Genomic DNA, 14,648 nt, shown 5'->3' with positions numbered 1-14,648 from the left:
CAAGGGTTGAGATCCCCTTACCGGTCATCTTTAAAAAAAAAAACAAACAAACTATAAAACTCTTAGAAGAAAACATAGGGGAAAATACACAACACTGGATTTGTCTGTGATTTCTTAGATATGACATCAAAAGCAAAGGCGACAAAACAAATAGATAAATTGGACTTTATCAAAGTTAGAAACTTCTCTGCATCAAAAGGGAAAATAGAGTGGAAAGGCAACTTACAGAACGAGAGACAATATTTGCAAATCATATATCCAATAAGGGGTTAATATACAGAATATAAAAAGAACTCCTGCAATTCACAATTGGAAAAACAACCCCATTAAAAGATGGGCAAAGAATTTGAATAATTTCATCTCCAAAGAAGATATGTAAATGGCTGATAAGCACTTAAGAAGATGCTCAGCATCACTAATCGTTAGGGAAATACAAATCAAAACCACAATGACATGCCACCTCATCCATTAGGATGGATACTACCAAAAGAACAGAAAATAACAAAGGTTGGTGGAGATGTGGAGAAATTGGAATCCTTTTGTGCTGTTTATGGGAATGTAAAATGCTGCAGCTGCTATAGAAAACAGCATGGCAGTTCCTCAAAAAATTAAAAATAGAGTTATATGAGCCAGCAATTCCACTTCTGGGTACATACCGAAAAGAATTGAGAGCAGGGCCATGGAGAAATGTTTGTATATCCATGTTCCTAGCAGCATTATTCACAAGAGCCAAAATGTGGAAGCAATCCAAAATGTCCATCCACAGATAAATGGATAAACAAAATGTGGTATAGACATACCATGGGATACTTCGCAGCCTTAAAAAGGAAGGCAATCCTGTGACATGCTACAACACAGAAGAACATTGAGGACATTATGCTAACTGAAATAAGTTGGTCTCAAAAGGACAAATACTGTTGGATTCCACTTACATGATGAATCTAAAGTTGTCAGATTCATCGAGACAGATTGGTAGTTGCCAGGGGCTGGAGGAATGGGATCCAGGGAGTTGTTTCCTGGATACAGCATTAGTTCTGAAAGATGAAAAGAGTTCTGGAGATTGGTTGAGCAACAATGTGAATGTCCTGAACTGTACAGTTAAAAATTAAAAATGGTTAAAACGGTAAATTTTATATTATGCATATTTTGTCACGATTTTAAAAAAAAGTTTTTTTTTAAAGAAGGTAAGGGAAGACATTCCAGATAGACGTTACCTCCGAGTGGGGGCATTGGAATTGGACTGGAGAGGAGCACACAGCTAGCTTCAGTGGTGTTGCTCAAGTCCTAGTTCTGAGGTTGTGTTGTAGGTTCACCCAACTTTACATAAGTTATGTGCCATTTTAAAACATTCTATAGACATAAGAGAAAGCCAAATTATTTTATAGCATGACTGCTACAAGATCATCCTTGGCTATGGTGGCTTGGCTTCGCTTGGTCTCCATCAAATGTAGCTCTTAGAGTTCATTCTTAGACATTTTAAGCTGGCTATGCTATTCTTAAAGATCCCGAATTAAGTGTCTCTCCTTTCATGTAAAACTTTAATTAGATTCTCTGTTGCACCAAGTAACCATTTGGGAGCGGAGTCTTTTATTTGCCTTTTGTCTTTTCTCATTCAGACTTTGAAAGGTTTTCCCCCTTCTCCCTGGCTGTTTGCTTCTGAGGGTCTCTGATTCTGAGTAACAGTTCACGTTCTTCCTGTGGTCTATATGGTTCTTTCATTCAATGAATATGTATTGTAGTGTCAGGCACTATTCTAGACACTGAGGCTACAGTAACCAGTAAAACAGACAAAAATTCCTGCCCTCTCTGCTTACATATTTCCATAGAAAAGAATTCTAATTCTTCTTAGCCTGTCTTGTCTTCCTATCCTTTCTCAGTTTTGTTTATTTTCTCCAGGCTTCTCAAATTTGGGTCTTTCTTGAGTAATGAAAAGCAGTGGCAGGGTTTCCTAGCCTCTTTCTCAGATTTTAGTGGACGGCTTAGAGGTACTCTGCTTATATCCACTGTGGTTTATTTTGGACTCCAAACTGGTGTGTTCTGCCTTTTCAATGAAGGGGGATCATTGAGAGGAAACAGGAGGAGGTCAGTGTGGGAGGACAAAAATATTGAATGGAGATCCTATTCTGCAAGGAAATACATTATTGTGAAAGAAAAGCATGTAGACATGCCGGCAATGTTTGCAGCTGCAGTGAACTCAACTAAGGAGCCCTTTTCCTCCTCCATAATTAAAGGACTGTCAGTGATCAAACAATTGATTTTCAAAGCAGAACTCCAAATAGGGGGTTCAAAGCTTCCTCAGAACCCCTCATGTAGTCTACACTTCTGTATAAACTTAAATTCCAGGGGATATTTTGTTTGTTTCTTTGATTGTCAAATTTATATTTTTACATATGCAAAATGTTCAGGAGAACTTTTTCAAAATCATTTCCCCCCCTATATGCTCACTGCAGTTATGCAGGATGAATAAGTCCAGAGATCTATTATACAGCATGAGGACTACAGTTAACAATATTGTATCGTATGCTGGAAATTTGCTAAGACAGTAAATTTTAGGTACTCTTACCACAACTTACCCACCCCCCAAAATAAAGGTAACTGTGAGATGATGGATATATTCATTACTTGGCTTTAGTAATCATTTCACTATGTGTACTTGTATGTGAATCAAAACATGTTGTACACCTTAAATATATAATTTAAAAGTTCAGTGTAAAAAAAAAAATTCAACAATATAGGAAGAGTAGAAAGAAAATAAAAAAATCAATTAGAGCTACCCACTGTTAACATTTTGATATCTCTCTTTCAATGTACACATATTTGTATGCACATATGAGCCAAAGCCAATGCTGTTCTGGAAACTTTTTGTTTTGCTTAGCTATATCACCTAAACGTTTTTCCATATCTGTAGGTGTCGTTGTACATCATCATTTTTAGTGACCACATAAGTGTTCTGTAGTATGGACAGATCCTAATTTATTTTTCCAGGTGCCTCTTTCTGGAAGACGTAAACACACAGACTGCACATCTTTTGTACATTTATCTGTTTACTTGTCCACTTATTTCTTTAAGCCATCTTTTTGGAAATGGAATTGCTGCTCAGTGTCAGTTTTCTTATATTTGTCTCCAAAGCCTTCTTTTATGAGCCTTTTTTTTATGGGGTGAGCCAAAGTAAACAAAGGCTGGATGTCATTTCGTCTATCAATTCTAAAGTGTTTCTACCAGCAAAGCCTGCATTGAGTACGTGCCATCATTTGAGAGGGAAAACGAGAAAACATATATCCACAGATGCACGCTCAGAAAAGGAATCTCTGCTGCTTCTAAAGCAAGAGTATTTGAATTTGTAACCATGTAACCTTGATCAAGTCCATTTATAGAAATGTCTGGGCTGGTTTATACACAATTAAAATAGTCACATAAATCATCAAGTGAAGGTATGTTTGTAAGAAAAATATTTTCAACAGTATGTAGTAACATATCCATTTTTATTTTAGCAAAAAATCCCCATCCCGTTTTATAAAAGTATCCATGAATGGTGTCATTAGCAAAGACTGATTCATCAGAATGTTTTCATGTATCCAGTTTAAACATTTTTTTCAGAATTCTGTCATCTTCCTCTTGTGAATTTTGTAGGTTAGTTCAGCCAGACCTCTAAAAGGTGTCCTCTAAAAGCTTTTCTTAAATCTTTCTTCTCTATGTCTAGTCTTGCTTGATTCTGTCACTTAAATGTCAGTGTTCGTAATCTTTTCTCCTTCGTTTTTGTCAGTCAGTGGTTCCTTTCACTCTGCTTACAAATGTACACTCTTTTATTGTTCATTCTTACAAATGTGCTCTCAGTCAGCGCCTCTTTGTAGACATGCATACGTCTATGAAACTTACATTTTATATTGATATATGTTTTTTAAAGGTTAAAGAAAGAGGGACCAATTAGCTTCACCTTTTCCTAAACCTTTAAAAGAAACAAATCAAATTCTGCCTTTCATCTCCAATGTTTGGAAGATCAGAGATTCCTTTCAATTAAGTCATCCTTTCCTTGTAACTATCAGAAAGAAAAGAAGTAACTGAATAGTTAAAATAAAACCATTTTATCAAATATATCTGTAACATGTACTGTTGATTAAAAGCTGATCAAGACAGTTTTAACTTGCAATTATTTTGGAAGTTTTTTTACAGCAAAGGCAGACTTATTTATTAGGTGACTTCAGTTAGTTTTTCATGCTATTCTTGCACATTTACTTTTGGGATGGGGACAGGTGAGCTGTAAGAGAAATGAGTGTGACTAATGGAAATAAAGCCCATCTTTCCCAAGGGCTGAGCTCTGGAAGAGGGAAGGGTTCTACATCTGGTGGATTCAAGATGTAGAACACCTTCAACTCCCTCGCAGGAATGTGGGTCCACGTGCGGTTCACTCAGAAGCTTCCCTGTGAAAGAGCTCACCCTGAAGCTCAGGGCTGGTGAAAGGAAACCTGCCCAACCTCTACAGGCTGTCCTCCCCTCTGGGCACCAAGCCCACCAATGGCAATTCCTTCAAGGCAAGGGTTTTTCAGAGTAATATAAAATTTGATAGTGTAAAAATGATTTTCAGAGTAAACTGAGTCAAAGATTGTTGGTGGTGAAACTGCCCCCAGCCTTCTGGGGAGGCAATAAAAGATGCTACGCCTTCTGAACTTGGAAGCCTCCACCTTCCCTGGCCCACTTAGAAATGGCTACCCTGGAAAGCCTGTTTTCCACCCTCTGGGCTGGGACAGTTATGTAAAGAGAAGCCTTCTGTCGAGAACGTTGCCAGGAGGCCCTTTGCTACACCCATCCTTTCTCTGCACTGCTCACACTGCTCCTGAGAAAACTAGGTTCTCACCTGGTGTCTTCAATTCCCCCTTGGCTGTGTTCATTTGTAGCCTAGGGAGGGGTGGAAAGGCCCAATTGAAGGGTGATCAGTGTTAGAGTCTACTCGCCTTTGAAGAGGTCCCATCCTGTTTTGCATTCTCACTGGCCCTCTTTCCTGGGCTATAGTAATCCTAGGAACTTTGCTCTCAGCTACAGTAACTCCCCTGCATACGGATCCTACATTTTCCCTTCAAATGATAACTGGAGGCAGGTTTTTAGATGGGGAAACCAGGGACAAGAGAGTCACCAGGAATCCAGGTCATAATCAGGAACCCAGGAATCCAGGTCTGCCTGCTCTGACGGGGCTGTGCCTTCCATGGTTGAAGAGCTTGAACCTGAAACCTTCCCATTCTAAAAAACACCCCCTATCTTCTCTTGGCTTCTAGCTGTGCCTGTTTCCTCTGGGGAAGGCTGTGGAATACCTTCTGACCTGCTCTCAGGGGAGAGCTGATGATTTTAAGCCAGCAACTCACCAGGGAGATGGTGGAGTTGGGGGGTTGGGTGAGGCAGAAGCGTTTGCGTAAAGCCTCTTGTACCTGCAGGAGAAGGAAATGGCCCAGTGATGCTGGCCAAAATCCTGGCCATCAGACTGCGAGTCAGGTGGGGGTTAGGTGGGCAGACTCACCTTCTTGTCCATGAGGCAACAGAACAACAAGATGAAGACACCCTGAGAAGAGAAGAGGGATGTGGGGATAGTCTGGCCAAGGAGGAGGAATCACCCCAAATCAACTCACTCCCTCTCTTCCTCCTTCAACATCTGTCCTCTTGTCCAATTCATGCCCTGAGGCTTCCTGTCTCGTCCTTTCTGTACTTATCACCATTTGGTGCATAGGATCCATTTTAGGTGTTTTTCTTATTGTTATGGTCACAAAGGGGATAGCAAAGGATTGGGTACTAACAACTTCCTGATTTCTGTGGCAAAATCAGCTATTATTTTACAGATAAGAAAAGCAAAGTTCATTAAATTTATGTAATTTGTCCAAAGTTATCTAGTCAGTCAGTGGAAGAACTGGGATCCATATCTAACTTCCTAAAATTCCTGAACCTATGTTTCTTCTGCTCCACCATGCCACCTCCTTGAGAAGGGATTGGCAGTGACTTAGACCATCTAAAAGGGCAAAAAGCATAGCCACCACCCTACCACTTACCTGGGAGGTGTTGAGAACTGTGAAGATGTAATGAGGGACTGTCGAGACTTTCTCTAACAGAGTGGCCAGGCCCAGCCCCCAGGTGAGGCCAAAGATGGGTGTGAGGACAAGCAGGGCTTTGATCACCCCCAGAAGAGCCTGGCGTTTCTCCACCGGGGGCCCCTCTGATAACGAAGGTCTCAGCAACTTCAGCACAGCCAAGGCTAGTACCAACCCGTTCACCCCCACGATTGCCAGCACTGGCCCCATAAAGGTGTATAGCGCCCCTCCCTTCCCATCCAACCAGCATGCTCCCTCCCTTAGGTATTGCCCTCGAGGTAGGAAGAGGCCCAGAGTGACACCTGCAAACCCCAGTGGGCACAGGTAGCCAAGGACTGCCATCAGGGGGAGTACTCGGTGCATGGACAGCTGATGGAAGACAAAGAGCAGCTGGTGGGCCAATACCAAGGCCTGTGCCAGCATCCAGAAAAAGGTGGCCAGGTAGAGAAAATGGCAGAGGAAGGCAGTGGCAAGGCAGAGTGGGCTGTGGGGTCCTGGAGGAAGCAGCAGGGCTCCCAGGAAGCAGGTGTCTGCAGCCAGCAAGCAGAACACCACATTGAGCAGGGCAGTGTGGCAGAAGTAGGCAACTTTGTTCTGAACCACAACTCTCCACACCAGCCTGTACACGCCCAGGCACACTAGCAGTGCCAGTATGGAAGACCCCAAGCCCACCTGACTCAGCAGCACCAGGGCAGGTTCTTCCAGAACAGTGTGTCGGGACATGAGGATGGAGAAGGCAGTGAGGTGGTGACAGATGCACCAAGTGTTGGGGCTGGCATTGGCTGCCTGTGCCTCACACCCTTCACTGGACCAACCACCCTGGCCCTGGAAGAGACTGTGATCCCAGAAGACACAGAGAGGGGTACCATCTGTGTTCCCAAAGTCCATGATGACCTTTCCCTAGTTGAAGACCTGGCCATCTGCCATGATGTAGATGGCAAGGACCAGACCAGGAGTGGTATAGGGGGAGTCCCCCAGCCCCTGTCCATAGTTTGAGGGAAGAAAGTGGTCCAGTTTTTGAATCACCAGGCTAGTAATACTGATGTTGGTTCCATTATGGACCAGTGGGGCCAGTGAGTGCCTGGAAATCCATGCCTGAAGCAGGGGCTGAGTGGAGAAGGAGATTCTGTAGTCTGCACGAAGTGTGGGTCTGAGGAGCTGGGTCTGCAGCAGCACATTGGGCAAGCTGAAGGAGAAGGGGTGATCCTGTGGACACAAGCTGCGTGCCAGGGTCTCCACAGTCAGCAGGAGATTTGAGCCTGCCGAGCGCTCCTGGGCCTGGGCCAGAGTCCACAGAGAACTGGTGTCCATGTCTAGAACCTTGTCTGTGGTTGTCAGGAGAGCCTGCGGCACCCAACAGAGAAATGAGCCCGATCTGCTAGAGCCGACAGTACTGAGCTGGGGCACTGGGAACTATAGACCCCAATCCTACCTTTCCTAGTCTAGTGTAAAACCCAAGGTCAGAGAGAAAAGGGGAGAGGAGGACAGTCCTGTAAATGAAGACTTTCTAGATGGGAAAAACGAGGAGCTATTCAGCTAACCAACTGGGGGCACCTTCCAGCATGTGGTCTCGCAATCCACAACCAGCCCTTCTATCTCATGACCCTTCTTCCCCCTGCATCCCTTGGGGGCCACAATTTTTGGACCCCTCCAGTTTGTAAAGCTAGGAATTGTGGGCAGTGGTAGAGGGCACAGTGTTCTGAAGCTGAGAGCCATATGCACGTCTGTGCACCCACATGTACTATATATCCCCAGACGTGAAGGGTGTGTGATATCACTGCCCCTTGTTATTCTTTTGCCTGCAGCTTATGGGTCACCAACTGGTGCTGATACCGAGAGCTGATTTAGGTGAGTCCAGCAAAGCCAAGCATGTGTGAGTATCTACCTGTGGGAATTTTGTGTGTGTGTGTGTGTGTGTGTGTGTGTGTGTGTGTGTGTGATAGCCACATGTCTGTGTGTGCATGAGTGCCTCTGTTCTCATGTCTCCACACTCCTTCTTGCCTTCCAGCCTCCCATGTGTTCCTAGTATCAGGCCTTCTCCATGCTCCATGGCCTTCAAGACGGGTGTTCAAGAGAAGAGATGGACTGGGGAGTAGACACTTGCATTCTAGAAAGCTCTACTGTCTGACAGTCCATGGTGATGTCAGAGAGACAGAAGTGCCCACAGGTGAGGAGTCTCCATCCCCTACTGCCCAGCTGGCCCCGCTGTGGCTTAGAGATCTCACCTCCAGAGCACTGTGGTTAAGCTGTATTCTGGCTTCTTTCACCACCTTGACCAGGACTTTTATGGTCTCCAGCAGTGCCAATAAGTCAGAGGGTGAACTTGCCACCTCCACCTGCTCTGGCAGCTGTGCCAGGATCTGTGGCACCTCCTCAACAGGCCTTCCCTGGCCTGACCATAGCAGCTGAGACAGACAAGACAGCAGGAAGGGCGTGGTGGGAGAGTCCTCATGAGGGAAGGGCCACCTCCTCCTCCTGTCCATCTCCTTGCTGTCCCCTACCCCCAATCCCGCACCCCATCCCAGGGGGATCAGGAAGCAGAGAGGGGAGTGAATGAGCCATGTGGGAGGAACTGACACCAATGATGGGGGGATGAACACTTGATGGAGCTGTGGTTTGAGAACAGCCTCCCACCCCTCATGGGAGAATGCTGGCCCCTCCAGAGTCCCCCACACCCACTTCCTGTCTCTGCTCAAGCTCCAGTTCAGAGAAGCTGAATAACCTGAGAGCTGGGCCTCGGGGGAGGGGGGGGGAAGGATCCTAAAACTAGGTCCTGAGTGAGGAAGGGGCAGGTCGTGGAGGAGAGGCATGTGGGCAGTGGGGCAGAAGCTTTACCCTGGCTCTAGCCAACAAGGCCAGGAGCCCCACATCTGTGCAGCTGTTGTTGATGGGCCCCTAGACCCCATCAGCCCCACAGGGCCTCTTCACCACACCCCTCTTGTTCACAGGACATGGAGCCTGTGCCACGTGGCCAGCCTTGGTGATGTTCCAGATAACAGCTGAGGAGTCCTCAGGACAGGTGGTGTCTCCATTTGAAGAATGATGATCAGGGAGGACTCAGCAATCAGCAGAAACCCGTACGGGCCCAGAACCTGGCCCTGTTGCCCAGGGCAGGGAAACGGCAAGGGGAGAGCTCTGGCTCCAGGACAAGTAGCTGAGAGGTAAGTCCACTGGATCCCAAGCCCCACATACCCCGGATGATGGTGACAAAGATGGGAACCCTGAGAGGAGCCAGGCCCGGGCTCTGTAGGTCACAAGTGTATGTGGTATCAGCTGCTGGGCAGTGCTGAACAGCCAGCACGAAGCACTGAGTCTGACCTGTTGAGCAAGAAGGCTGAGGGCGACACGAGAGGAGGGAGCGGTCACTGGGGCTGGAGGAGGCCTAAAACCCAGCAGGCCCAGACATGTCGGGCCTGGGGACCCTGGGGGTCTCTGACCAGCACCAGGACTGAAGTTTCCACATTTGTGAAATGAGGACTATCACCAAACTTACCTCATAGAATTTGTTGTGAGAAGTAAATGAGATTGTGTGGATGAGAGCATTACATGAAGTTATTATCTGTACACATCTGGTTATGTTATATCAACAGAACTAGAATTGCTCTGATCACGGGGGCAAAACAGTGTTGAACCTTGTCCCCCAGTCCCAGGTTGGACTGCAGCCTCTGCTACTCACAGCTGAAGACCCAGCTGCCTGGAGGAGACTAGCCTCCCCCTTTCTCCCTAACCTGGAAGGCTGGCCCCTTCTCGCACCTTCGCTGCCCTCTGCGGGGCTCCAGGCAGCTGTGTAGGCCAGGTTCATGCTGGGGAGGCAGCAGCTCAGCTGGAAGCCGTGGAAGGTGGCACAAGAGACAGAGAGCTGGTCTGGAAGTTGAGCCACGTCTGTCGCCGTCAGGAGCACCCTCACCACCTGGTGCGGCTCCCACCTGAATCCCTGGGCCTCAAAGCTGCTCGTGTACTCACCTGCAGACATGCACCCACTGCACCCACCAGGCCCTCTGGGCAGCGAGCCACAGAACCTCTGCGGCTGCCCGAGCCCCAGCCCAGGCCCATTCCTCGCTCCCCTCCTCTGTCGCCACCCAGTGCTCAACACCAGCAAGAAAGGTCCCAGCACGGCCCTTTGGGAAGATGGTCCGTGCCCCCAAGAAGGGTTTCTAGGAGGAGGAAGAGATCTGTAGCAGAGGCTTCTGAATTCTGAGGAGAGCCCCTCTCCCTACAGCAGATGCCCTTCCTGCGACACCCTCTGCCATTTTAGCACCTTGAAAACCATGGATCTGTTCCCAGTTGAAGTTGAGAGCATATTTTCAGTATTCTTCACATTATAATTTTTTTTGTAAACAGAAACATATCCTCTCCCTACAGCAGATGCCCTTCCTGCGACACCCTCTGCCATTTTAGCACCTTGAAAACCGTGGATCTGTTCCCAGTTGAAGTTGAGAGCATATTTTCAGTATTCTTCACATTATAATTTTTTTTGTAAACAGAAACATACTTATGAAAAATAACTATACCTTCCAAAACAAAACATAATTAGAAGAGTGACATTATTTTACATTTTTGCGAATCTCTTTGATGTCTGGTGTATGGAAGCGAGCTGGGTCCCCCTCTCTGCTACTGCATTCAATCTATGTGATATCCCTGCAGCTTCTGGAAGATGCCACTGTCTACTCCTGAGGGAGTGAGGGTGAAACAGGCAAATGACATCTGAGGATATCAGGACAATAGTTGTGGCTTTGTGAACCTCTGAAAAGGGTCCCAGAAGTCCCTAGACCACAGTGAAAAGAGATGGCCTTTTTTAGAATTTTCCACATTGTAATTTTTCACACCAGTGGGCCTCTTAGCCTTTTTTTCCTTGGAATGAATAAATGGAAAGATGAAAAGGGTAAGGAAGAGGTGAAAAGAGAAGAAAGAAGGAGAAGGGAGGGATGAGTGGGGAAAAGAGGTGAAGGGAAGCAAAGAAAACAGGGAGGAAGAATAAAAGGGAAAGAAAAAGAAAGAGGAGAGAGAAGGAGGGCACGGGCTGGCTACCTGCCCAGTGCTGAGACATGTTGGAGATGCTGACAGCAGCCTGGCCCTGGCTGGAGGTCAGGGACACCTGTTCCCCTGGCTGCAGGAGGATGGGTCTGGGGCTCCCCAGGCGCTGCAGAAACCAGCTCAGCTTGGTGACCTTCCAGTTCATGAGGAGAGTCAGGTTCAGTGTGTCGCTAGGCAGGTGCAACTGGGAGTTTAGGCTCAGGGTCCCAGGAACTGCAGGGAGGCAGGAGAAGAGGACCCTAGATGGGGAGCTCATGGCCCTCATGTGTAGCTAAGCAGTCACACCTTCCCCTGTTCCTCCACACTCCCTCCCTGCCTGGATGGGCATCTGAGTGTGACATCTGCGATCCAGCCTGGAAGACCCTATCTATCAATGGGAACCAAAGAAGGAACTTAGGCCTATGACCTCCCCCCCCTCCAGGTAATGTGGGGTTGCTGGAGCCACATCCTGGCCTCCTAGGGTAAAATGCAGGGTCCCTCTAGCACTTTTTCCCCTTGTCCATATGTGTCTGGGACCCCGTTCATTAGCCTCACTCCTCAGGCCCCAACTCAGCATGTGACCTCCTGTGATGGCCGGCTTTCTCTCCCCACCAGAGGAGCAGCCGGCTTGGGCCAGCTGGCAGAAATACAGGTTCAGAGAGGGAGAAAACAGCATTTCCTTCCCAGCCCTCCTCACCAGGTGGCAGCAATTGGCAGTACCCAGGCTCAGGATGGCTGAAGACAAGTCAGCCACAAGGCTTGTGGTCTTTGGGGGGCTGGCAAGGACGGTGATGGGAGCAGACACTGGCATTCCACTGGTACCCAGAGAAGCAAGCACAGTGGACATGGCCCTCATGGCTAATATTACACTCTGTGACAGAGGGGAATAAGAGGTGGGCAAGTGTCTGAGAAAGCCAGATGACAGGACCAGCAACTGCCTGACGCCTGAGAGCCTTTAGGGCTGGGTATCTGGACCAATTCCAAAGTCTCAGGTGCCTCAGTCATGGCCACCCATCAGGACTGCCTCCTCAGCCAGGCTCAAAGCAGCAGAGGTTGTGCTGGGCAAGGCCATCTGGGGTGGGGGTGGGGAAGTCTGGGCCCACTCTGTCTGCCCCTTGAGCCCTGTGACAAAGCTAGAAGACAGGAGCCTGGAGCAGGAAGGGAAGGGTCTGTCTGGAGGGGAGGCGAGGAAGGGCCTAGGCCAGGGAGAAAGAACCAGGCAGTCCTCCAGGAAATAGGAGGGGCTCACAGCATCTCAGGCAGGCTGGCTGCAGGAAGGCTGGGAAGCCCACATTCTCCTCCCTCTGAGCCCCCTTCCCACGTAGCTGGTACCTGTCGTGAGGCCAAGGCCAGTGAGAGTTCTCGGGGAAGTCAAGGCAGCGGGGAGCGTCAAGGTCCTCAAGAGTGCTGGTGGCCAGGTCTTGTCTGAAAAGTCCAGGTGTACATAGACAGAGACCAGGACTGATTCTATAGGAGCAGAGAGGACAGCTGGAGAGGAGGGGCGGCAAGGCCACGAGCTGGTCCGCTTTTGCCTCCACAGATAGCTGGCCATTCCCAGGAACGTGAAGCAGATCTCTCCTCCTCCACACCCGCAGCCTGTCTAGGTCATAGACAGGACTCGGAGAGGCAATAACTCCTCTCCTGGCCACAGTACATTCCACATCACCCCGCATGGTATAGAAGAGGTTCACAAAGATAAATGAGTTTCTTGAGGCCTCACAGCTTGGCTCTGTTGCTGTGCTCTCTCCTTGTCCTTTCTTTCCACCTCATTCCCTGCTCCCATCTCCTCCCCGCTCCTCCTCCTGTCCATCCACTCACCCCCTGCTCCACTCCCTTGGTCCAGTTGCTGCCCAGATTCCCCTCCAGCCTGACTTTGTCCCTGGAGTAGAGAACAGAGCACAGAGAAGAGATCACTGAGGACAGGCTGGCCCCATGTTCCTCCCAGGTGCACCTCAGGGGCCAGCCTGGCTAGTCTGGCATGACTGAGTCCCTTGGAAGCTCTTTTTGCAGGGGATCAAACGTACCCATCAGGATGGGGTGGCAGGGATGCAGCCCCAGGAACCCCGCCAGGGGCTGCAGGTCCAACCTGAAACCAGGAACCAGGCACACCCTGGGGAGTCAACATGCTTTGTTTAATTCCTTCCTGAATTTACCTGTCTCTGGGCCTCTAGGCTAATTGAAATGACTGGGCCTGGAACTCCAGCAGTGAGGGCTGGACACAGTTGGCTGGGGCTCAGAGGCTTGGGAACTTTATTCCTTCCTTAGGATTTGATATGAGGGTGAGCAGAAGGCAGTGTCTTCTCTTAGTCTTTGGTTCCCGTAAATTATTTCCTCACCAACCCCTTCCTTTCTCAAAATTGCATGTGCATGTGGGTATCTACCTAAAACCAGATATAGATATGGATAGAGATATGGAAACGGATAAGGTATAGATAGATTTAGATATTGATATAGATTTAGATAAAATAGGTACAGATATAGATTTAGATTTAGAGATATATAGACATATAGATATGGATATAAATATCCTTATCTATATCCATGCCTACCCATCTATATCCACCCGAGAGAAAACATTAAAAAGTGCTAATCTAGACTCTGCTGCCTTTCTTCAAATTCTCTCTCATCCTCTATGCTAATGATTTCTAAATCTGGAAAATTTTTCATTTCTTTTCATTTTTAAATTGCCAGCTTGATTAGTAGAGCCTTTATCCAAAGTGCAGCAGGTAGGGCCGGCCCATGGTTCACTCGGGAGAGTGTGGTGCTGATAACACCAAGGCTATGGGTTCGGTTCCCTATATAGGGATGGCCGGTTGCTCACTTTGGAGAGCGTGGTGCTGACAACACCAAGTCAAGGGTTGAGATCCCCTTACCAGTCATCTTTAAAAAAAAATACCAAAAACAAAAACAAAGTGCAGCAGGTATATTTGGAGTTCACAGGGACTCAAAGAAACAAAAGCTATGCCCCATGTCCTGGAAAATAAGACTGAACTTGAGATCCTATAACATACTGGCCTCTTTCCTTACATTCCTCCCTCTCCCTTCAGCCCTTTCCCCTCCACCTATCCTTTCACCCCACACCTCGCTTTCTCTCACAATGAGGCCTCTATTATCCCCTCTGCAGATCTTCCCTGGGTCTTCACTTCAGTCTTACTTACAGGTTGGGATTCTACAGCAACTGGTAATCCCATCAGGGGAAGAACTGTGGCCAGGAGCAACAGGGGGGCAGCCGAACAGAACATGGCTCAGAGAGGCAGTCGCTGCTGCACGGTGCTAATTTCCTCTGAGCTGGCAGGGCAGCACGCAGATGGCAAGGGAGGGAAGAGTGGAAGGGATCCAGGGCCAAGTTTACAGAGGAAGTGCTGCAGCCCGTGACTCCGAGTCAAATGGGCATCCAGGTCACTGTGGGGCCACCTAGAACCCAAGTGCCTCGATGAGAGTGGTCTGCCCAGGTTCCCCCTGGGGTCTGGACCAAGGACTCAGCGAGCAGGATAGGACTTAGGGGTCCTAGGCTATGACCAACAATGTGTCAATAGCCAGGTTTGGTGATTTCCCAAGGATCTGGGA

At 47.9% G+C, this 14,648-nt stretch overlaps 1 protein-coding gene across 1 annotated transcript; it reads right to left on the bottom strand.

Moving 5' to 3' along the window:
- Positions 1-5,232: 5,232 nt before the first annotated feature.
- GPR113 (G protein-coupled receptor 113) lies at positions 5,233-14,323 on the bottom strand. The gene is given in 13 exon segments (XM_008581401.1): positions 5,233-5,327; positions 5,330-5,417; positions 5,507-5,548; positions 6,030-7,412; positions 8,294-8,473; positions 8,904-9,100; positions 9,261-9,402; positions 9,820-10,031; positions 11,097-11,333; positions 11,770-11,952; positions 12,414-12,548; positions 12,900-12,960; positions 14,240-14,323. Coding segments are annotated over 13 exon segments (3,039 nt in total).
- Between the last annotated feature and the right edge of the window lie 325 nt (positions 14,324-14,648).

The sequence above is a fragment of the Galeopterus variegatus genome, unplaced genomic scaffold, assembly GCF_000696425.1.
Source record: "Galeopterus variegatus unplaced genomic scaffold, G_variegatus-3.0.2 Scaffold2345, whole genome shotgun sequence".
Lineage (NCBI taxonomy): Eukaryota > Metazoa > Chordata > Mammalia > Dermoptera > Cynocephalidae > Galeopterus > Galeopterus variegatus.
Note: the sequence above shows the minus strand (reverse complement) of the source record. Positions and strands in the feature narration are given on the sequence as shown.